Source organism: Sciurus vulgaris, assembly GCF_902686455.1.
Source record: "Sciurus vulgaris genome assembly, chromosome: 18".
Taxonomy (NCBI): Eukaryota; Metazoa; Chordata; class Mammalia; order Rodentia; family Sciuridae; genus Sciurus; species Sciurus vulgaris.
Genome location: NC_136479.1, coordinates 27,560,241 through 27,582,125, shown reverse-complemented (window position 1 = coordinate 27,582,125; position 21,885 = coordinate 27,560,241). Strand labels below are relative to the sequence as shown.

The window sequence follows — 21,885 nt, the reverse complement described above, 5'->3', positions numbered from 1 at the left end:
TATTTATTTTTTAAAGTACAGTTTTGTATATAGAGAAAGAACACTTAATACTTAACTAGTTCCCAAAGGAAATTCTCTGCACTATATTTTTTTCAAACAAGAAATATCTCCTCATGACATGGACATTTACAGAACAGAAAACTGCTGCTGAAATAATTTTCTCCCCAGATTGCCAACATAACACTCATGAATCACGTAGCTGGGGGAATGATAACTGGGGACTGAACCCAGACCTCACGCATGCTAAGCACACACTCTACCACTTCAGCCCGAATCACATTTTTAAAAGGCATCCCCCTTCAAAGTTAGGATATCTTATAGCTCCAAGTAAACAAAGAATCTTAACTGCAATAGGCTTGGATTTCCTCAGAGCAGTGTCAAAGCTGAGTCACTGAGCTCTTTCCTCATGATCACTCTGCACCAGCAGTGAGAGAGGTCTTCCGTCGGCTCACCAGCCTCCACCACCAGCCCCGAGGCACAAGGTGCAACTGTGGTCACGCCCGTGAGCTCCACGATCTCTTCCCAGAGGCACTAGGGGATGCTAGCCAGCAGGTGTGAACATTCTACCATTCATTCTGCCTGTGTTCGCTCATAAGTTATTTTGGCCCCTCTTCAGTGTGAAGATTACTGTTGACTCGGATTTTTGCTTATTAAACCTGTTTAGTTATAGTCATTCTTCTTGATCATCAGATCACCTCCGAGCTAGGAGCTGTGTTCTTTCATCACCCCTTCAACCTGTGACCACTTCCTCGGTTTCTCACCCAGGTGGCCCCAGAATCACCATGGCTGCCTCAGGACCCCAAGCCACCAGTTATTCCCCCACAGAGATCCCTTTCCCTTGGAGGCAATGCCAGGCACAGAATCAGCTGATCACTACAGTGGTAACGCTCAATGAACAGATCTAGAAGATGTGGAAATAAATATATTTTTTAAAAATTTCAAGTCATTGCTTGCCTCGCAAGCACAAGGCCCTGAGTTTGATCCCCCCCACCGCAAAAAAAAAAAAAAAAAAAAAAAAAATTCAAGTCATATTTATTGCTATAGGGAGTTTTACCTGAAGAACTGGATTTTTTTTTAAAACAGAGCAGAGGGACTTGCTCTTCAATATGTACAAAACCATTGTAAAGCAAAAGCAATAAAAACATAATCCTTAGGACAATAAGAATCAGTCCAGTAAAACAGAACAAAAAATCAGCAACTGGAAATTTTTGGTTCCTTTTTGCTTTGTCCTAAAACATACACAAAATAGGTTAAGAACAGCACCAATATTATTAACATGGAAATTAATGAGTGACATTTATCATGTTCTTTGACCCTTCTTGTTCCTGCAAAATGTCCCAATTAAGGATGTACAGTTATGATACTGTGTTCAAAAGTCTCTGATATTTCTGTGTGGTTGGTTTAGCAATGTGAAATAACCTTGAGTATTCTCTTTATTTTCAATTTTAAAAACTGCTTTTATTTCCTTTCACATATGTAAATAATCACATTCAAAAGTCAAAACTTCATAAAAAGGTACACATGTACACAAACACACACGTATCCCCTCAATTCTTACATAAAAGATAATGTGCTACATAAAGTTTCTTATACTTTGCTTTCCTCACTTAATAATATGCTGTACATATTATGCTGTGCAGTACTTCAAACTTGTCAAATGTCACTTGATGTGTATTGTACTGTTAAGATACAAAGAAACTTTGGTGGCCTCAGTGTGGGAAGTCTGTCATAACAGTTATTAAGCTAGGGGGCGACATTTTCCACCGGCAACTTTCACCATGAAAACCAAAGGTACACAACATGAGCACGCTACCTACTGACATTCAGAAGCCCTGCCCACCTCAAGTCCTCTTCAAATATCTACAGAGACAGCTTGCTGCATCAGCTTGGGTTTTTCAAAAACTGTTATCAGCCAAAGATTAGACACACCTTACATCATATTTTCAAAATTTGGAACGAAGTCTGAAACACAACTTCCAGCATTACATTTCCAGAAGCGTGAAGAGTGCCCCATCACCTGAATGAATAGATGTTCCCTCAGTGTTTTTTCCTATCTACTTTTTCAATTTAGTTTGATTTTTTTTGAAGCTTACATGCACATAAAATACCCAGTTTCACACCCACATCAATTACCTGAGGTGCAGTAAAGCTATGACCATAAATGCCTTTGTACTTTGGTTGCTTCCTCTGTGCTTTCTCTGCAATGTGCACTTGACATGTTGGTGGATACGATGTACACAGGATGATCTCAGGGCTCTCTGCCATTGGAGTCCTCTGACATATAATTAAGACAGGACACAAAGTCTTCCCATATTCATTTCATTCACAGAGAGCCATCCAGCCCTTCCCCCTCATGCTGAAGACTGAAGTTACACATGAGGGCTGCCATGTGGTTATATTCGCGTCTCCTCCTGCAAGTCCTCCTGGTGTGACAAAGTCTGACACTACGCAGGAGGACGCTGCACATTGGTTGCAGTTCAGGGTGCCGCTCTCCTGTGAACCACCTGATGACTAGTGAGAGCCGACTTCTTGCAGAAGGCTTTCCCACATTTATTACATTCGTAGGGCTTCTCCCCAGTGTGTCCCCGTTGATGAACTGTGAGGGCCGACTTCATATAGAAGGATTTCCCACACGTACTGCATATATAAGGCTTCTCCCCGGTGTGAGTCCGCTGGTGGTTGATGAGGTTTGACTTCACGTAAAAAGACTTCCCACATTCATAACATTCAAAGGGATGTTTCCCCGAGTGAGTTCTCTGATGTACAGTGAGGTGTGATTTCATGCAGAAAGATTTGTCACAGTCACTACATTTGTAGGGTTTCTCCTCTGTGTGAGTTCTCTGATGGATGGTTAGGGCTGACTTATAGCAGAAGGATTTCCCACATTCACTACACTCGTGGGGTTTCTCCCCAGTGTGTGTTCGCTGGTGTTCAATGAGGTGTGACTTCTGGAAGAAGGTCTTCCCACATTCCATGCATTCATAGGGCTTCTCCCCTGTGTGTGTGCGATGATGTTTAGTGAGGTGTGACTTCTGGAAGAAGGCTTTCCCGCACTGTTTACAATCGTAGGGCTTCTCACCTGTGTGTATTCTCTGATGTTGACTGAGGGCTGACTTCATATAGAAGGATTTCCCACAGTCATTACATTTGTAGGGTTTCTCCCCTGTATGAGTTCTCTTGTGTACAGTTAGGGTTGACTTGTGGCGAAAGGTTTTCTGACAGTCATTACATTTGTAAGGTCTCTCCTCTGAATGCGTCCTCTGATGATCAGTGAGGTTCGACTTCATAGAAAAGGCTTTCCCACACTCACCACACACATGGGGTTTCTTCCCTGTGTGGTTTCTCTGATGGATATTAAGGTGAGACTTCACATAGAAAGACTTTTCACATTCATTACATTTGTAGGGTTTCTCTCCAGTGTGAGTTCTCTGGTGAATAATGAGGGTGGATTTCATATGAAAAGACTTCCCACATTCGGGACATTCGTGTGGTTTCTCCCCAGTGTGAGTTCTCTGATGTTTAGTAAGAGCTGACTTTTTGTAAAAGGACTTCTCACATTCGTTGCATTTGTAGGGTTTCTCCCCTGTGTGAGTTCGCTGGTGCACAACGAGGATTGAATTCATAGAGAAAGATTTGCCACACTCATTACATGTATAGGGTTTCTCCCCTGTGTGAATTTTCTGGTGTTTAGTGAGATTTGACTTCACACAGAAGGTTTTCCCACACTCGCTACAGTCATAGGGTTTCTTCCCTGTGTGAATCACCTGATGTATAATCAGAGCTGACTTATAGCAGAAGGATTTCCCACACTCAGTACATTTGTAGGGTTTCTCTTCTCTGTGCTTCCCCTGATGTACATTTAGGGCTGACTTATAGTAAAAAGATTTCCCACACTCAGTGCATTTGTAGGGTTTCTCCCCTGTGTGGGTTCTCTGATGGTCAGCAAATTGTGACTTCTGGAAGAAGGTTTTCTCGCATTCGCTACATTTGAAAGGCTTCTCCCCCGTGTGTGTCTTCTGGTGTTTAGTGAGGTTTGACTTCACAGAGAAGGACTTCCCGCATTCCCGGCATTCAAAGGGTTTCTCCCCTGTGTGGGTTCTCTGGTGATGAGTGAAGTTGGACTTGGCATAGAAGGACTTCCCACACTCAGGGCACTTGTAGGGCTTCTCCCCCGTATGGATCCGCTGATGGACTCTGAGGGCTGAGCGATAACGGAAGGGTTTCCCACAGTCATCACATACATAGAGCTTCTTTGCTGGCTGTGTCCTCTGCTGGTCCCTGAGAGGGGACTTCACAGGGGCTTTTCCGCGTGCCTTATACTCACGGCATTTCTCTCTTCGGTTAGTTCCCTTTGAGTCAGTGAGTTGTGACTTCTGGAAGGTTTTCCCACATTTACTACCTTTACGAGGTTCCCCTTGTGTATGGGTCCTCTGATGGTCAGTGAGTTGGGACTCCTGGCGAAAAGATGTTCTGCAGTGACTGCATTCAAAGGTGTTCTCCTCTGTGTAAGTTCCAAGAGCTTGAGTGAGACGGGGCTCCTTGCTGACCTCCTCATTTTCACTGGCTTCCTGGGTTTTCTCCTCCATGTTAACTTTCTGGTGCTCACAGACCACTGCCTTCTTACACTCGTTAACTTCAGGGCAATCTGTCCTTGTCTGACGTTCCTGAGGGACATCGGGGACTGACATGGCACTGGTACTTCCTCTGGGCTCCTCGTGGTTACAGGGCTTCTCTCCTGCCTGTGCTGTCTGGAGTGAGGTGGTGGCTGCCTGCTCAGGGGAGGCTTCTCCACTATCATTATCTTCCAAAGGTGGTCCCAAAGCTTGAACTTCCTGCTGCTCAGTAAGACCCTCATTACCACTTAGAGATTCCCCACCCTGGTTACACTCATCGGACTTCTTCCCAGTCTGAGTGTTTTTTTGCTCACGGTCAAGAGGCAACTTCCTGCGTACGTTAAGTGCACTGGAGTTCCTATTTGAATCATTTTTATCAGTAACACTTGATTCTGAAATTTGTTTCACACTCACTCCACCTGTGTCATTTTCACGGGGTGTTTTTCTTGAAGAAACCAGGTTTATGTCCAGATTACGTGTTTTTCCAGAAACGTTCTCTCTCTTCTCACTCAGTGTGTTGTATAGGAGGGACGCACAACACGAGTGTTCATCTTGGTGTCTCTGGCTTCTCTTTACCAGATCACTTAGCTTCTGGACTTCTAGAAATGAGAAAAGTTAAGTGTGCATTAAAAACATTAACACCTGCCCCCATAAGTGAGTTGTTACATCACTGAATCCCTATTTTCAGGCCCCAGGTTCCTGGGATGAAATCCCATGCTTATATTTCTCCTTGGGTAAGGAAAAAAAAAAAAAGAAAGAAACACCTGCTATAGTGGAAATGTGTGAGGAAAACTAGCAATGAACATACATATATTTGCTATTTTGAAAATATGATCGCCACAGCTGAAAAGAGGAGAAATAAAACAGTGAGCTGAGGGATGAGTACAACAGAGAAACCCACAGAGAAGGGTGGGCCGGAGAAGCCCCTCAGGAAGGCTTAGCTGAGAGGTAGAACATACCCACAGAGCCCACTGTCCAGGGGTCGACTGATGAACAACATTTATGTAAGCAAGACACCCTTACAAAAATCCAAAACCAGTATCTCCTAAATATTCATTCCCAAACACAAGCCTTAAGTCTGATACAAAATTTTACACTCAGTACCTGCTTTTTAGCTTTTGCACCACTAAAACTCACATAACCTCCAGAAAATGCATGTCTGTCTGCCTCTTACCTTTTTTCAAATGAGGCCTCTTAAACTCCATTTTATTAAAAGTTTGGAAGTAGTCACTATGTACACTTTTCTTTAATACAACTTTGGAAGGCATTAACTTTATCCCAATAGCAATTGATAAACAATCAAAATATTTCATACAATTTTGTTTATTTCTCTGAATTCTAATGTATGCTCCTAGCAGGTGTTACTGTGTCTCCAGTTGCCTTTGAACTGCTCTGAGTAGATACCTGACCAGTGGTCCTCAACAAGCAAGGTGCAACAGAGTTACTGGAAACTTTAATTCAAAACCTAGGGTATAGGGCTATGGATGATATCAACCTGTATTTTTATCCTGTGAATCAGAATCTAGAGGAGTGTGATGTAGACCTACGTACTCAGGAAATACTTTCTAAATAAGCTTATCTATTAATGTATCAGAGGAACATATTGATTATATATTACACACGAAAAGAATGATAAAAAAGGAGAACCAGTGGTGACTAAAGCCTCAGGTAATAGCCATATGCTCTCAGGTGTCATGGGATATGATCAAGTTTGAGTTTCTTGAAGCTCAGTCACCAAAAAAATAACAACAAAAAAGGGAATTCTGTGAAGGGGAGATTGATGTTGACTAGAGTACTTAAGAAGCATTTCAAAACAAAGCTGGGTATGGTGGTGCACACCTGTAATTCCAGCAGCTTGGGAGGCAAAGGCAGGAGGATCTTGAGTTCAAAGTCAGCCTCAGCAACTTAATGAGGCCCTAAGTGACTCAGTGAGACCCTGTCTCTAAATACAATATAAAAAAGGGCTGGGGATGTGGTTCAGTGATTAAGCTCCCTGGGTTCAATCCCTGGTACCAAAAAAAAAAAAAAAAAAGTATATAAAAGTAACACCTGGAACATCAACTATATGCCAGGCACAGTTTGAGCCCTCTCTCACAGAACCGGACTGGTAAACCTCAAGACTTAGAGGAGAGGATGTTGGGAAGAAGCACAAGTAGTACTTAGGGGTCCAGGTCACATGGAACTTACCATGAATTTTTGAGCAAAAACAACAACAAAAATTAACAGACTGGTATGGTGTTTGTGTGAGGAAGAGGTGTCTGGAGCTGGGCCTGGTGTAGTCCCAGCAACATGGGAGGCTGAGACAAGAGAATTGGAAATTCAAGACCAGCCTCAGCAACTTAGAAAGACCTTACTGGGGATGTGGCTCAGTGATTAAGTGTTCCTGGGTTAAGTCTCCAGTGCCCCCCTGCCTCGAATAAAAAGAAGAAGAGGTGTCTTAATAAGAGAGCAACACTAGATTTATAGTAACCTTGTGACAAAATGGATTGGTTTATACTTAATATATATAGTTGTCCCTCTGTGTCAGAGGAGGGTGGGTTCCAGGACTCCCAGCAACATGCCAAAATCTGCTGATGCTCAAGTCCCTTATGTAACATGACATAGTATTTGTACATAACCTACACACATTCTCCTACACACTTTAAATTATCTCCAGATTTCTTATAATACCTAACACAATGCACATGCTATATAAATAGCTGTTATGCTATATTGTTTAGGGAATACTAACAAGAAAAAATGTCTATGTATGTTCAGCACAAGCACATTTTTTCCACATATTTTTGATCCACAGTTGGTTGAACCTACAGGTAGGGAACCCGTGGACACAAAGGACACAAGAGAATAAGGTTCTGGTTTTGTGTAAGGTCACCAGAAAGTTTTAATTTTCACAGGAAAATTAAAACATGAAGAACTACAGAGATCAGTATGATGGCTGGATGATTCTCACGGTTGTCAGACACAGCAGAAGAGCCTCATTAAGTGGAATAAGAAAATGGGAAAAGCCAACTTGGAGATGATGTGAAGGTTAGTTTTTGCCATTTTGATAATGAAGGACTGAATCAGCTCAGATAAAACTGAGAAAGAAGTGCAGATGAGATCAGGAGGTAAAGGCAGCAGTTCTCCAAGCGCCTGGGAAAGCAGATTGCTGAAACCTCAGGACAGGGGAGGCCCTGGGGAAAATGTCCTGAAGAGACAGCGGGAGCCTCTTCCGGGGGAGTGATTATGTGATCAAGACTGCTTGGCACAATGTGAAGAGAGAGCCTGCAGAGAAAATCTTCGCCACTCATACTTCAGATAGAGCGCTAACTTCCAGAATATATAAAGAACTCAAAAAACTCTACACCAAGAATACAAATAACCCAATCAACAAATGGGCTAAGGATATGAACAGACACTTCACAGAAGATCTACAAGCAATCAACAGATATATGAAAAAATGTTCAACATCTCTAGTAATAAGAGAAATGCAAATCAAAACTACCCTAAGATTCCATCTCACCCCAATTAGAATGGCGATTATCAAGAACACAAGCAACAATACGTGTTGGAGAGGATGTGGGGAAAAAGGTACACTCATACATTGCTGGGGGGGTTGCAAATGAGTGCAGCCACTCTGGAAAGCAGTGTGGAGATTCCTCAGAAAGCTTGGAATGGACCCACCATTTGACCCAGCTATCCCACTCCTTGGCCTACACCCAAAGGACTTAAAATCAGCATACTACGTAGATACAGCCACATCAATGTTCATAGCTGCTCAATTCATAATAGCCAGATTGTGGAACCAACCTAGATGTCCTTTAATTGATGAATGGATGAAGAAACTGTGGTATATACAATGGAATATACTCAGCCATAAAGAATGATAAAATTATGGCTTTTGCAGGCAAATGGATGGAATTGGAGAGTATCATGCTAAGTGAGATAAGCCAATCTCAAAAAACCAAAGGACAAATGATCTCACTGATAAGCAGATGATGACACATAATGGGGGATGGGAGCGGGGCAAGAATGGAGGAAGGAAGGACTGTGTAGAGGGAAAAGAGGGATGGGAGGGGTGGGGGGGGAATAACAATGAATCAAACAACATTACTCTATGTAAATTTATGATTACACAAATGGTATGCCTTTACTCCATGTACAAACAGAGAAACGACATGTATCCCATTTGTTTACAATAAAAAATAAAAATAAAAAATTTTAAAAAATGACTGCTTGGCAACCTGCCTTAATTTTTTTTTTTGCACTATTTAAGTGTATAAAATATTAAACTGCATAAAAAGTTAAAACACACACACACGCACAACTGTTTTTCTGTCTGCTGTTTGGGAAATCTTTTCTTGCTCCAAGGTCACAACGTTCATAGTTATGACCATTGCTATAAACCATGGTAACAAGCGTTGGCAGGTGAGAGGGCCATTACTACCCCCAGGGTGGCCTAGTTCTTCTGAGTCTTCAGAAATGCTTTGGTTATTTTGAACTTTGTTCTTCCTTACAAATTTTAATATTTTTTATCTTATAATTCTAAAAAAAGCTAACTAAAACCACCACCAACCCACCCCTTAGGAACTTCTCTTAAGATGAACGGTACCACCACATTCAACATTTAATTCTCAGTCTTCATCCTAATCTCTCCATATCATGTAACACAGCTGATACCCCTCCTTTACCTTTTTAAAGATTTTTTTTAAATACATTCATACTGCTATAACTTAAAGAGATACCACCAAAACAAAACAAATAACATATGCCTGTAATCCAGCAGCTTGCGAGGCTGAGGCAAGAGGATCGAAAGTTCAAAGCTAGGTCAGGGCCCCAGAGCTCAGACTGATCCATCCCTGCTCCTGTTATTGGCTTTCCCTAGCCTCAGCGACTTAGAAAGATCCTGTCTGAAAATTAAAAATTAAAAAATGGGATGGGTCAATTCACAATAGCTAAACAATGGAACCAACCTAGGTGCCCTTCAACAGATGAATGGATAAAGAAATATGGTATATATACACAACGGAATATTACTCAGCCTTAAAGAAGAATGAAATTATGGCATTTGACAGTACATGGATATAGCTAGAGAATATTATGCTAAGTAAAATAAACCAAAAAACCAAAGTCTGAATGTTTTCTTCACTATGCAGATGCTAACTCACAATAAAGGGGGCTGGCTAGGGAAAAATAGAAGTACTTTGGATTAGATAGAGGGGAGTGAAGGGAGGGAAGGGAGTATGCAGGTAGGAATGATAGTAGAATGAATTGGACATTACTACCCTATGTGCATATATGATTATACAACCTGGGTAACTCTACATCATGATGAATGAGAAGTTATTCTCCATTTATGTATGTTGTGTCAAATGCATTCTATTGTCATGTATAACTAATTAGAACAAATTTAAAAAACGGGCTGGGGATGTGGTTCAATGTTTGAATGCCCTTGGTACCAAAAGCAAAAAACAAACAAACAAACAAAAAACAGAAAAGACTCCCTCTCTCCAGGGCTGATCAGTCACTAACTGCCTTCCAGGGCACTGGATGACTGGTTCCCTGAGCACCAGTCAGTATGTCTGGGGTAACTTAATGGGAGGTGGGTTACTGGTGTGTATGTAGATTACTCTAAGAGAACGGACATCTTTGGTTCCTGAGTCTACCTACCCTTCCCTTAGTGGCTTCCTCGCCAAGAATACAGCACAATTGTTAGTCTATTATATTGACAAATAGTATTTCAATATTTTACATACATGTCTGTATATCTACATATCTATATAAATAAGGGTGCATGTGACACATGTTAATATGTTTGTTCCTAGTCTTTTTATTTTCTATTTTTGTTGCTATTTTAAATAAAATTAATTCATTTTTCTTATCTTCTGACTGGATGTTCTCCATCCAGGTGAAGCAGATATACAATCACATTGTCTGCAAATAACAATTTTGTCTCTTCCTTTTAAATTTTTATGCCAATAACTTTGTTTCATGAATTTATTTTCTGATTCATTCAAAACAGTATTAAATAATGGTAGTAATCATGAACACTTTTATTGCTATTACTTAATATGCCTACAATTCCTCATTAGGTATTAATGAGTTTGGATGAGACAGTTTTTTCATCTAGCCCAATTTTACTGTTTATTTTTCAATTAAAAAAGGATGTTAAGCCAGACACAGTGGCACATGCCTATAATCCCAGTGACTCAGGAGGCTGAGACAGGAGGATCACAAATTCAAAGCCAGCCTCAGCAAATTACTGAGGTCCTAAGCAACTTAGTGAGACTCTGACTCAAAAAAATAAAAAATTAGTAAAAATAAAAGGGCTGGGGATGTGGGGATATGGCTCAGTGGTTAAGCACACCTGGGTTCAATCCCTAGTTTAAAAAAAAGTGTTAATACCTTTTGAGCATCCATAGAGAAATTTTTCTTTCAGAATATTTTAATAGGTAGCACACTATCATTTAATTTGCTACTGATTGTGTAGGCTAATGTTCTGACACTTTCACATAAATAAAAATGACACAGATCAGGGGTAAGCAAAACTTCTGAAGGACCAGACGCCAAGCACTTCAAAGTTCAAGGGCAACCCAGGATCTCTGATGCATCTCCTTTCTTTTTACAACAAACTTTTTATTAAAATGCAAAGGCCATTCTGAGTTCCTATTTCCACTGGATTTACTGAATACTTCTTAGTGTCCACTTTAATTTATCTATTGGCTTCCAGGTCACATTTCTTTTTATTTGTCGAAAGGCTGTTGTAGGGATGACCACACACACCCAACCACTTAGTCTACTCTGACTTAATATTTCACCACAGCAAGTAAAGTGTAGAAACCTTACAACATACAGATCCCTGTGCACACCCCACTCTGTTGTGATCAGATACATCTACAGACGTTCAACATTGATGATCTCACTGCACAGTGATATGGTTTTTATGGTCAAGTAATAAACTTCCCTCTTTTTGTCGTGCTAGGGGTTGAAACCAGGACCTGGCACATGCTAGGCAAGCACTCTACCACTAAGCCACATCCCCAATCCAACAGTCATAAGTGTATTAAAGAATGTGCAAGAACAACTGTCATCTATATTTACACAGATACTTATTACACCATTGCTTTTCCTTCATTTCATTTCAAATTTCCTGTAGCATCAATTCCCTTCATCCTGTGATTTTAGGATTTTTAGGATGACTAGGGACTATTTTTCTTAGTGTTCCCTCATTTCCATCATTCTTGAAATATACTTCACTGATCTCGATCCTAGGTTGACAGTTCTTTTTGTTTTGCACTATAAAGATGTTATTTCACTGTCTTCTGTGTCTGTGGCTTCTGATTAAAAATCTACCGCCATTAAAACCATTCTTTTCCTACCTGTAAAGTGTCATTTTTCTCCGGCTGCCTTCAAGGTGTTTTATTCGTCTTTGGTGTCAGTGTTTGGACTAGGCTGGTGAGCCTGGGCCTTTGGCCACCTCTGGTACCTCCCACCACCGCTTTCTCTGATACTGCCCTGCCACATACATGCTGTCTCCCTGCTGCATTCACACACAGCAAGCCAACTCCTGCCCCAGAGCCTGGGCCCCGCTGCTCCTTTTGCCTGCAGCCCCCAGAGTCTGGAGACTTGCTTCCTTACTTCCCCCACCAGTCTGCTCAACAGCTGGTCTGGGTGATGGCATTCTCTAGCCACCGTCTCCTGCCACCTGCTTCAAGGTCATTCATTGTCAGGTCACTGCTTGACACCTACATCTGTTTAGTCATGCCTATGTCCTCCTGCTAGCTTGTATGGTCTACAAGCTCAGGGACGCTGTATTCACCACCATGTCCCCAATGCCACAAACACCAAGGGCACAGACTGGGTCTTCAATGAATATCTGCAGAATGAATGCTTTGATTAATTAACTAATTAATTAATGCCTGGAAGTGGGGAGTACATAGAAAAGCATTTGTGAAAATGGAGGGGAAATGAATACTAGAGAAGCTAAGAAAGAAGGTGTCAGATGCAGCAGGCAGGGTTTAGACCGTAGGTGTCAGAATGGTTAATGCCCCTTGTGTTATGCACAAGGGAAAGCATATGTATTTATGAGTGACAGGAAGAGTTCACCAGGTTAACTGGGTCATTGTGGCCTGCAGTTCAGTTACTTCCAAGGGCCTGAGGTCTTTATCTAGAAGGTACTGAGACACAATCCACAGGTTCCAACCCCTGGAACCTGACTCCCACTGGCTTCTTTTCTTGCCTGGTAATAACTCACTTGGATAAACCTGGCCTGGGAACTCTCCCTCTAAGTTCCATGGATCTTCTCCTTGCTCCAACCTGAGGATCACGTCCGGTTTGGTGAAGCAGCATCCTGTGAATGAGACAGAGGTAGGACATCTGAGAGCTGCTTGGACAGGGCAGCCCTTCAGGAACAGGAGGGTGCAGGTTTGGAAGTCCCTCAGAAAGTGCCTATTGGAACTTTCATTGGGGAAGTAAGAACATGAACATTCTTTCCATGATTAAAGGAAATGTCATCTTTGACCCCAGAAACAGACACAAAAATATCACCAAACTCCATGTATCCCTTATGTTTTGGCAGCTACGAATTAAAGAAACACACACATGCTCCTGGGCACTACACAGGGAAACTCCTCACCCACGGAGACCAGGTGGCTGTAATTCTCCAGCATCACCTCCCGGTACAGGGTCCTCTGAGTCCTGTTCAGGCACAGCCACTCGTCCTGGCTGAAGTTCACAGTCACATCCTGGAATGACACAGATCCTTGGACAGCACCTTCCTGGTCAATCCAACGTGATCAGTATTGAGCCACATGAAAGAAGTGCAAAATAATTCTTAGCACATTTACTTTGAGAGTTTATCTTAAAACATTATGTAGGTTGCTAATTCCATCTTATTCTGTTTTGCTCTGTGGGATAAAGAGATAGCATGACAAAAATACCCAGTCAGTGTGCTAACTTATTAATTCAAAAAGAAAAAAATCAAGTTCTCACCATGTGTCTGAAACTCTTCTAACTTCCCAGGAATATTAAGTTAAATAAATCCTTTCTTTCTTCCTGCCTTTAAGGAGCTTAAATTTTAGCAAGGAGTCATATCACATGTATGAACATTTAACTTGTACCAAGGAATTACAAGAGCTAAGCTAGAATCCTTTACAATCAATGTCGATGCTGGGCACAGTGGTGTACATCTTTAACCCCAGATACTTGGGAGACTGAGGCAGGAGGATCACTAGTTTGAGGCCAATGTGGGCAACTCAGCAATACTGTCTCAAAATAAAGTGTGTTGGGGGGGACTAGAGATATAGCTCAGGGGTAGAACCCCAATACAAAAAATAATCGGTGTCAAATGGTGGTAGAAAATATGGTCCTATTTCTTATCATAAGGCTGGGTTTCTAGGCATGGATATCATTGCTAATGCAGCACAATTATGAACAAAGTAGGAGGCATAAAAACACAGAGCAGGATAAAGGAGAGCCACTGAGGCTGGGAGAGGATGAGGAGCCATGAGGGTCCTCAGGGTACACAGAGAGTAATCTTGATGCAGACACCAGGTACCCCCACCAAAAAGACCCCCACCATAATTGTAACATAAGCTTCCCTCCTAGTCAACAAGAACTTTACAAAGAACGTCAGCAGGATTTCTGCAGAGAGCTCATTATGGTGTGAGGCTTCCTCTTTCTTCTAAAAGCCAGGGGGTTTGTTTTGTTGTTGGTGATGGTTTTTTTTTTTTTTTTTTTGGTACTGGAGATTGAACTCAAGGGCACTCGACCACTGAGTCACATCCCCAGCCCTATTTTGTATTTTATTTAGAGACAGGGTCTCCCCGAGTGGCTCAGCACCTCACTTTTGCTGTTGCAACTAGATGGTGTCATGGACACCACATCTGCAGGCTCAGTGTTCGAGCGCCCCTGAGTTCAATCCCCAGTACCAAAAAAAAAAAGCAAAGCTTGCTGTGCAGAAGTTAGAGAGCTTGTTGCTGTGCAGAAGCTACTATTTCTATTTTCGATGGTAAAAACTTGTGAAATCTCTGTCTGACCTAAGAACACCAGACTAAAAGTAACTGTATGTACCCACTGTCATGTAACCACCTCACTGAGTATAAATCTAAAAGAATTTCCAGACCCAGGGTCCAGAGAATTTTAGGCATTAACCCTTCTGGACCACTGCAGATTAAATAAACCTGCCTCCTGAAAATTCCTTGGGTGTCCAGCCTCATTTGTCCTACATCAAACTGGACCCATCAGTAGAGTTTAGCGCACTCCAAAATACTTTGCCACCCAAGCAATAAATGTTGAGCAGCCTCAATTTATTTATATTTAAGTAAACAGCATACATCCTGCCTGTGCATACGGTAAGCTGAATTTACTTCTTTTTTCCAGTTAATAGTTAATTGTAGCAACCTATTGTTTTCTTCCCACATGTCCTATGCTCTGCCTAGGAGGCAGGTATGACTGCTGGGGACAGTGAGGAGCCAGCCAGACCACAAAAGCAATCACAGAAGTGATCCAGCTGCAGTGCCGTCCGGGGGGACTTTCTGCTGTAGGGAAAATGTCCTTCACTAGCACCAGCTAGGGGTGGTGACTGAGCACTTGAAATGTGGGAAATGTGAATGAGGAAATGAATCTTTAATTTTACATTTTCTTTTCTTGTTATTAAGTAATATAAATGTAAATACCCATATCTAGCTGGTGTCTACCACATGTTCAGTAGAAAGAGAAATATGAACAGTGTGAGGAGACAAATGAAAGGTATAAAAGACCCACATGAAATTTCTAGACACATACATACACACACAAATGTTGAAACAAAATAGGGATCAGAAAATCAGATATTAAAAAGATCAGTTAAACCAAAAGACGCAGCAACAGAAACTAATCCAAATGAAGCACACAAGAAAAACAAGAATGAAAATTAATTGACAGAGCATGGTCACCCCGCGGGACATCATCAGACAGACCACAGGGATCACTGAAGATCCAGAGATGGGGGCGGGATGGGGGTTCATGGGAAATGTAGCTAAAGAAATTATAACCAAAACTTCCAAATTAAACCATGAATCCACAAGTCCAAGAAGTTCAAAGAACCCTGAAGAGAACACACATAAATAAAATCACCCTAAGACAGGGCATCATCAAACTGCTGAAAATCAGCGACAGAAAACTTAGAAGCAGGAAGAGAAAATAAATGCTACTGCCTGAGTACAGAGAAATGTGACAAGAAGGACGGCAGACTTCTCACCAGAAACACAGAAACCATACAAGACGAGAGAAGGATACTTAAAGTACTAAAGAAGAAGAAAAAACAAAAATGAAAACCCCCAACCTAGAATTCAGTATCAAGCAAAAAAATATCTTGCCAAAAAAGATGACAAAATAAGCACTTTCACATATAAACAAAAGTGAGAGAATCTGTCACCACCAGACCTGTAAAACGGGAAATGTTGAAGGAAGTCAGAAGGAAAACGATGCCAGATGAAAATTCCGATCTTCACAGAGACATGCAGAGCCAAGGGCTAGACACGTGTGTGAATGTAAAAGACTGTTCCGCCCAAATTTTTGGATTTTTAAGATATTTAGCAACACAAAGTAAATAATAATAATACCAATGTACTCTAGGAATTAAAGACAGCACAACAATTATATGATGACAAGAAAGAGGAAATTAAAGTATAGTACTGTTTAAAGGGAGAGTGAGAAATCAAATAGGCATATGTCAATCCCTGGCACAATTACCAAATAAAGAGGTATCCCTAAAATGTCAATAGTAGAGACAAAAGAAAACCCTAAGTATGCTGAACTCAAAATGAGGAAATAACAAAAAGGAAATGGGGAGCAGAACAGATGACACAGACAAGGAACCCACTGCTAATTATAAACCAACCCTGCGACTGACACTAATTGCAAGGTTTAAGCACCTCTGTTAAGGGCAGCGATCATTAGAACAATAAAACACCAGAGCCAACCATAAACTGTCCACAAGAAACCCACTTTAAATATGAAAACAAAGAAGAAAAGCTAAAAAGGCTGGGGAAATATACAAAAGGCAAACATGAATCAAAAGTAGCATATTTTCATCATCCTCAAGAGAATGTGAGAAACTCTCCAGCTGGAGGAGGGGCAGAGGTCAATTCGGCATGTGGGTATAACAATGCTACATGTATAAAAGACTGGCCTGGCTGGGTCCACAATACCTCCTGGGGCAAGCCTCCAGCGACCTAGCTACCTGTCATAAGCCTCACCTCCAGAAGATTCCACCACCTCCTGAACAGTGCCACCCTGCAGACAAAGCCTTTAACACCCGGACACTCAACATCCAAACTAAAGCACCCTATCATTCTCCCAATGCAGAGAAAGAATTTGACAAAACCCAACACTGATTGCTGATTAAAAAACAAAAACAAAACAACAAACCTTTCAGCAAATCAGCAAATGGTGTAAGAAAAAAACAGGGAACTTTCTCAAACCGGTGAAAGGCATTTATGAAAAACCTGTATCTGCCGTCACAGAAAAGATGACAAGTTCAGTGTTGTGCCCTTAAGACTAAAAATAAAAGCCAAAGGCCAGGCATGGTGACACACACCAGTAATCCCAGCCACCTGGGAAGCTAAGGAAGGAGGATCACAAGTTCAATGCTGGCCTGGGCAACTTAGCAAGAACCTGTCTCTAAAAAGTGAAAAAGGCTGGGGAGCACAGACCTTAACACACACACAAAGACCATAAAACTGCTAGAGAAAAAAAAGAGAGAAAATTCAGTGGCCTTGGCTCTAGGGAAGATTTCTTAATACGTAGTGGAAGAAGGGAGGGAACATGTTGACTATCAATAATCAAGACAATGTATCAAACTGCATACCATCAAAATTTAAAAGATTCTGCACTTTAAAAAATACTGATAAGATGAAACAGCAAGTCACAACCTAGGAGAAATATTTTCAAAAAATGTACCTAGCTGGGCATGGTGGTTACATACCTGTAATCCCAGCAATTTGGGAAACTAAAGCAGGAGAATCACAAATTCAAGGCTAGCCTCAGAAATTTAGCAAGACCCTAAGTAACTGAGTGAGACCTGTCTCAAAATAAAAAAGCTCTGAGAATATGGATCCCTAGTTAAGCACCTCTGGGTTCAATCCCTGTACCAAAAACAAAATTATATATATATACATATATATGCATATATATGCATACATACACATATTACACATATATACACACATTTGCATACATATATATAAAAAGATAGCATAGCTAAAACACAAACACATAAACACTAAACACAACTCAATGAGACAACCTAGTTTTTTAAAATGGGTAAAATATTTGAAGAGACACTCACCAAAGATGTACAGATGTCAGATAAATACAATAAAAATATGCTCATTATAAATTAAAAGCATAACAACACACCAAGTATCCTTACATCTTAAAAACTTGAGTTCATAACTTAAAACCATTCCATGAAGACAATTCTAGGTCAAACAATTTATACAGCACATTTTTCTAAACATTTAAAGAATACCAATAGCCTACAAACATCCAGAAAACCAGGGAGTCCTTTCTAACCTTGATACCAAATCCTAGCAAGGACACAAGAAGAAGAACATTATAGGCCACTCACAGTGAAAGAACAGATGTGAGACTCCTAAACAAAATATTAGTAAATCAAATCTAGCAATAATAGGGAACTATCATGACCAAATTAGATTGGTTCCATGAGTGCAAGATGGGTTAATATCTGAAATGTGATCAATGAAATTAAGCTTAGAGAATAAAGAAAAAAACACATAATCTGCAAGGAAGAAAAGGCACTGGATAAAACCAAACATGCATTCGTGATAAAACCTTAAGAAAGAAAGAAAATGCCTTAATTTGATAAAACAACCAACATACTTAATAGTGAAATATGGAAAACTACCCCAGACACTAGGAAGCAGGCAACAATCTCAGCTTTAATTTGAAAGGTAAAACAATAAAGATTTCTGAAGAAACAAATACTTCTAGAACCTTGCGGTAGGAAGCTATTTCATAAAGAGGATGCAAACAAGCACTACTTCTAAGGAAAAGTCGCACGTGGTTAAAATGAGGAACTTCTGTTAATCCAGTCAACATTAAGAAAGTGAAGAGTCAAGAATTTTCTCTGATACTGTGTGTCTTAGCCTGTTTTCTCATGCTGTAAGAATCCCTGAGACTGGGTAACTTGGGAAAAACAGAGATTTATTCAGCTCATGATTCTGTAGTTGGGTGAGGGCTTCCTTGATACATCATAACACAGCAAAAGGGCAAGTGAATAGAGAGAGTAAAACCCACCAAACCCATCCTCTTCATCAGGAACCCACTCCCTCATTATCACAGCAGCCGGCTCCTGATGAAAGGATGAGCTCAGCCTGATCTATCACCTCCTAAAGGTCCCACCTCTTAATACTGTTATAATGGCAATTAAATTTCAACCCAAATTCAGGAGGGAACATTCAATCCACATGCATACGACAAAGGACACCTCTTAGAATGACATAGAGAACTCCCATTAATTGATACACACTGTCAGGAAAATGGACAAAAGATATGAACAGGAGCCTCACAAATAAGGGTGTTCAAATGACTCAGACTGGGGGAAGGATGCTGAACACCCCAATACAAACTCCAACCTGGAAGATGGAAACGGCATTCAGAGATGGGAATGGAGAGCCCAAAGCTCCTGGGTGGCTACTCCGATCAGACAGGGTGTCCATCAGAGAGAGAGAAGTCTGCTCCCAAACAAGATCAAGTCAACCACATATTTAGTCCAACCACAAGTGTGTGATGGGCACAGGGGAGGCCTGGGGAGAGGACCTGCAGAAAGCTCTCTACTGAATCCATGATGCTTTGGCCCCTAATCTGACCTGAGTTCTACCCTCCACTTCCAGCAAAGAGCAATGACAGGCAACAGGCAGGTTTACTACAAGGTTCTCCACTCCATGAAGTCCTTTAAGCACTTCAAAGCCAGAAAGTCTTCCTGTCCCAGGAGTAACTGGTTGGTCTCTGGTGAACATCATATGTATATTAGGACAATGCTGAACTTCCATGACTCTGGGATCGTGACCTACAGAGATCTACCAGAGCCTTGCCTGTTCACCATTGGCCACTCACTCATCTGACCTTGAAGTGGCTTTTTAAAATGTTCATATTAATATACAAACACTTATAATATTCAAACACTTATAAAAGCCATGAAATCTCATGGGGACTAAATAGAAAGAAATTCACCTGAGATTTGTTCATTTTCTGATATTCCTCCAAGAACTGAGAAACCGGTTCTTCAAAGGGCAAACCTGGAACAGGAGGAAAGAGGAACAGAATGAGATCTGTCAGGGCTGCACTTGCTAAATTCTCCTAAAAATCTCCCACACCTTTGTAACCTTTGACTCTGCACAGGACAGCAGGGAAACAACCCCAGGTTCCTTTGCCATTCCAATACAATTTCATGAAGCTTAATTAAGCCTATAATGCTTATCCGTGCATGTCCCCTCTCAGGTATATTTGAAACAGAACTGACTGCAAAAAGGCCAGCATCTCAGAAGATGACCTACCACACCTACATCAAAATTGATATGCAGTTGGGGGGACGGCTTCAAGGCTGTTTTGTAAAACAATTTTACTACAAAAAGTGTTAAACCTTGAATCAGCAAATCCACATAATACTTTGGGGAAAAAGTTAGGTGCTATAAGCACAGATCTTTTTTTAAAAAAACTGTCGGTTCTCATTTGGCTGTAGGTTCCCAAAAGGCTCTTTTAATTGCAACATATTTCAATTTTATTGTGTGGACAGCATTGGAGGACTCAGACTTCTATTCAAGAGTTACTAATCCGCAACAAGTCATTTCCCATTTGAGGTCTCCACCCGCCCCCCCACACACACACGCATTTTTTTTTCTTTTTTTCTTTCTTTCTTTCCTTCTTTTAAAATAGAGAAAATCCGACAGCCTGGCAAACTCTCCCTGGGCTGCTCCTCCTCTGACCCCATAAGGTCATGAAAGACTGAACCCACCACATCTCTGGTGCCAGACATGGTGATGGTGGTTAACAGCTGCCTGGCTCCTGTAAAGAATTAGAGGCGAATAAGGGGAGGGGGAAGGGAATGCTGCTCAGGGTAAGCTAAAGATAGAAGCTTCCCCTCAGCGTCCTGCCAGTGAATGAGGTGGCCTTTCTCACACAATCCGGCCCTGGCCACCACTGAGTCCCAGCTCCCTTCGGTCTGCCAAATGACTCACAGTCTTTAATGGCTTCGGAAAGTGGTGAAATCACTCCAGGCTCATCCCTTTTTCAGGTCTCCTCGGCCTCTTCTCAGAAACTCTGACAGATCTCGGGTCAGAGGTTTGGGGGACGGGGGTCCCGGTCATAACTGTCCCTGAAGCCCCCTCCTCACCGCAGTAGGTGCTTTGTCCAGGACAGTCCAGGGCGCAAACGCACTTTCGCTGGAACTTTCTCGGGGTCCCAAGTGTGTTTAAGAACACAGTTCCAGAAACCTGAGGCCGCAGCGTCCACACACACAAAGCGGGACCGCGAGGGACAAAGCCAGGCTGGCCCCGTCCCAGGGCTCGACGCCCTGGGCAGCGCAGAAGCGCCTCAGTTCCACCCGCCAGAGGATCCAACGGAACAGCGCCGGGGAAGGCGCAGGACTCGTGCAGAACAACCTCGGACCGAGGAAGCCCGAAGCGCCGCAGATGCAACAGCCAAGACGCGGCCGCCAGCGCTTTGCAGGGATGCCGGCTGCCCAGGGCGCAGCTCCAACCTGCCAACTCCCGCCCCGCACTGCGCGGCGCGGACACCTGTTCCACCTCACCTGCCGGCCCGCCGGGAGATGCAGCTGCTGGCCGCCGACTTCCAGCGCGTGGACTCGGAGCGCGCCGCCTCCGCACCGGCCGCGGACTGAGACCCCCGCCGCGCCAGCGCCCGGCCTCCTACGGCCCTAGGCGGAGCCCGCGCCCGGGCTGGGGAGGGCTGCCATCCCGCGCTCCGCCCGCGCCCTCCCCACAGCCTCCCCCGCTCACCCGCGGCCCCGCGCGCGACCGCGTCCAGCCAGGCCCGAGACCCCGGGGAGCGAGCGCCTGCGCACAGAGCCCGACCCGCTCCCGCGGCGCGCGGCCCGGGAGGCTCCGCCCAGGGGCGAGGCCGGGGCAGGGCCGCCCCCTTCGCCAGTCCCGGCCGGGTCTCTGCACACCCCTCTGCTCCCCAACTTCACCGCCTTTTCACCACTCTCACATCCGCCCGGTTACCTCACCCCAGTTCACTGCAGCCCTCTCCATCTCTCGGCGCCCCCTCT

At 42.6% G+C, this 21,885-nt stretch overlaps 2 protein-coding genes across 2 annotated transcripts in view; both read right to left on the bottom strand.

Annotated features, from left to right (window-relative positions):
• The window catches only part of RBAK (RB associated KRAB zinc finger), an 89,327-nt gene extending 77,900 nt beyond the window's left edge, over nt 1–11,427 (bottom strand). The window contains exon 1 of the mRNA XM_079120685.1: nt 11,422–11,427. The gene's annotated coding sequence lies outside the window, so the exon portion shown is untranslated. The remainder of the gene's footprint in view (nt 1–11,421) is intronic.
• Nucleotides 1,040–21,868, bottom strand: LOC306650164 (uncharacterized protein; the record flags this gene model as incomplete). The annotated part of the gene is made up of 7 exons (XM_079121992.1): nt 1,040–5,212; nt 12,847–12,942; nt 13,228–13,369; nt 19,830–19,894; nt 20,611–20,660; nt 21,406–21,670; nt 21,844–21,868. 7 exons carry the CDS (start codon nt 21,866–21,868, stop codon nt 2,478–2,480), a joined length of 3,378 nt encoding a protein of 1,125 aa, XP_078978118.1. The 3' UTR covers nt 1,040–2,477.
• Nucleotides 21,869–21,885: the final 17 nt, after the last annotated feature.